Below are 2671 nucleotides of genomic sequence, written 5' to 3' on the forward strand. Positions count from 1 at the left end.
AGACAGATCCTGGTTGGGATCCCAGCTCTGCCACTTGAGAGCTCACTTGAGACCTTGGGTAAATTCCTCTCAATTAGTTTGCTGGTCAGAAAAATGGCTGGCTGAGAAGTCCAGAAATGAGGTTCGAACTACCTGGTTGTCAGGATAGCCATTATACACTCAACCCAGGGGGAGGAGCAGGACAGGCCTTTTAATAAAAGGTATCTGGCACCTGAGCTCTGTGAGGAGGAGGCGAAGTTACAGTGGGTTTGTTCTTCTCTGCCCCAACCTAATGTCCTCTACCCGCAAGTCACCTAGAAAACAGCCTAAAACAAGAATGAAGTACTAATACTTTATTTGGATGGTGTAAACCCAAGGCACTGAGAGGGAGAAAAGCAAGGTGGGGGAAAAGGGAAGCAAGGCAAGGCGCTAGCAGGTGGGTCCTTCTTCAAGACAAGCCTTGAAGCACCGCGGGTATACTCACTGGCTGTACTGTTCGGAGAAACAGTGTCTTGCAGCAATTTGGGGAAGGGAGGAAAGAAGAGGGAATTTATCTGCCTTGGTCTCTCCCAACTCCCATTAGTCAAATGTTACCCAAGAGGATTAACTCCCCCAGGCTTCTGTGTTGCTAGTGGCTACTTGAAATGCCAGATCCCATGCCCTGTGGTGGGACATTCCATCCAAGTCTGGAAGTGGTGGGAGGAGACAAACTCTGGGCATGTGTCTGGTGAGTTCTGGACAGAATCTGAGTCAAGACATAAGATGTGTCCCAAACGGTCCACTAATATTTTTTTCACTTACTAGAAGACCTTGGCCAAGGTCTCATGGCTAGTAAGCGGCATAGTCAAGATTTGAACATAGCCTGGCTCTGGAAACTGTGGAAGACCAAGATAAGAACCTTGGGTTTTTTTATAGCAGGCAAAGGAGAGTCACTGAAGAGTTTTAAGTTGGGGAGTGACATAAAGAGCTTTTTAATAAAGCTCCCAATCTCTACTTTGCTTCATCTTTCCATGTAGCTAAACTCAGCAACAGTAGGTGGCCCCAAAGAGGTAAGGGCATCCAAGACAGTTTTTGAAGAGTCCCTGATGGGGTCCAGCTCATATGGGCTTCACTCAACACTGCCTCGCAATCTTTCTCGGTCTGCAAATAAGCCTATACCTACTAAAGAGACTAGCTGGTCAGAGGCAAGCAGGATCTGAGTGGAGAAGCCAAAATGAAGGGAAGAGGAGGTTGACCTAAAGATCAGAAGCAGGAGGACCAGCTCTCTCTTCATCGTTGGCCTGTGGATTGGGGGATTCTGGCACCCGCAGATGAGTCCTTTGGTGTTGCCTGAGATGGTCAGATCTCATGAAGTCTCGGCTGCACTGATCACATCTATGTGGCCGGTATCTGGTGTGTATCCGCATATGTCGTCCAAGCTCATCGGAACGGAAGAAAGACCACGTACAACCTTCCCACTGACATTTATAGGGCCTCTCACCTGTGTGTTTGCGTTGGTGACTCAGGAGGTGGGAGCGCTTGGTGTAAGCTTTCCCACAGTTCTCATACTGGCAGCAGTAAGGCCTTGCAATCTGGGATCTGCTCCTGTAAGCCCTTTCTGAGGCCTCACAATTCTGCTCTGCTCTTTGTGGCGCAGGTATAGGCTGCTCGGGTAGGAAGGGGTCTTCCTGGGAGGCTGGCTGGCTAACAAAAGAGTCCTGGGATTCTAAAGTCAGCAATGATGGGGAGCCATCTGGGGGCATTCCACAGTTGTGGGGATCTCTAGGGGGTAACATCTGAGCCAAAGAGGGGAACCCAGCCTGGCCCACAGCAGAAGGCACAGTGGCAGGCAATAACATTTGAGGTGTTAAACAGTCTCTATTAGAAGGTACTGTAGGGTCGCCAGAATAATGCATTGTTGGTGTCTTCATGTGGGACATTGTGACTGGTGGCCCATTGTGGGGCATGCTCAGATTCCCACTGAAGTTCATGGCCATCCCTGGAATATTGGGCTCTCCAAAGGACATCATCTGGGACCTGTTGAAAATCATCATTCCTGGTTGAGAGGGAGACATTCTCTGACAGTAAATCATTTGGGAAGGAGGGAAAGTCACTTGGGGGCAATAGTTCACACTATCCTTAGGCAGCAACACACTAAACTGTGGCCCCATTTCATCTGCAATCTGCCTGGGCTCCTGGGCAGAAGCCAAGGGCATCCTCTCCATCTGTGGACTCTGGAGGAGGTGTTGAATGCCTGATGACTCACAGTTCCAAGAGGTGTGCACTCCACTGCTTTCGGGTGATGGGGACATATTTGAGACACACATCAACTTGTCAGTATCCTGGTGGGGAGCCTCTGGCCAAGGGTTTGCTCGCTCCATCTCTGCCTGGGATCCGTGCGCCAGGGACTGTGTGTGAGTCTGGGCCACCTCGGGGCCGAGCTGAGCCGCGCTGCTCGGCATCACAGGTCGCGTGTCGTTGGGGTCCAACCCTAGCAGGTCCAGGGGTTCCCAAAGGTGTGGACCGAGTCAGCGAAGAAGGAATGACACTGAGACAGTGTTCAGGTGATCAGCAGCCTAGCCAGGTTCTTTAGCCAGGATCTCCAGCCAGGTTCTGTGTTTTATTGTCTTGTTACATCTGTATTTATACCAGTTGATTTTAATCCTGTCAATTTCTATTCCAAAGGTTAGGGCGTTTCTTATCTCCATTCCAG

At 50.1% G+C, this 2671-nt stretch overlaps 1 protein-coding gene across 1 annotated transcript; it reads right to left on the reverse strand.

The window, feature by feature from the left end:
• Window positions 1-1214: 1214 nt before the first annotated feature.
• On the reverse strand, window positions 1215-2420 carry LOC102254322 (Krueppel-like factor 17). Its single transcript, XM_005856354.1, has one exon. The coding sequence runs from the start codon at window positions 2418-2420 to the stop codon at window positions 1215-1217; it is 1206 nt and encodes a 401-aa protein (XP_005856416.1).
• Between the last annotated feature and the right edge of the window lie 251 nt (window positions 2421-2671).

Source organism: Myotis brandtii, unplaced genomic scaffold (assembly GCF_000412655.1).
Source record: "Myotis brandtii unplaced genomic scaffold, ASM41265v1 scaffold1021, whole genome shotgun sequence".
NCBI classification, from domain to species: Eukaryota; Metazoa; Chordata; class Mammalia; order Chiroptera; family Vespertilionidae; genus Myotis; species Myotis brandtii.

Coding starts and splice junctions, on each gene's coding strand:
- LOC102254322 (XM_005856354.1), bottom strand. CDS start 2,420: ATGCCGAGCAGCGCGGCTCAGCTCGGCCCCGAGGTGGCCCAGACTCAC.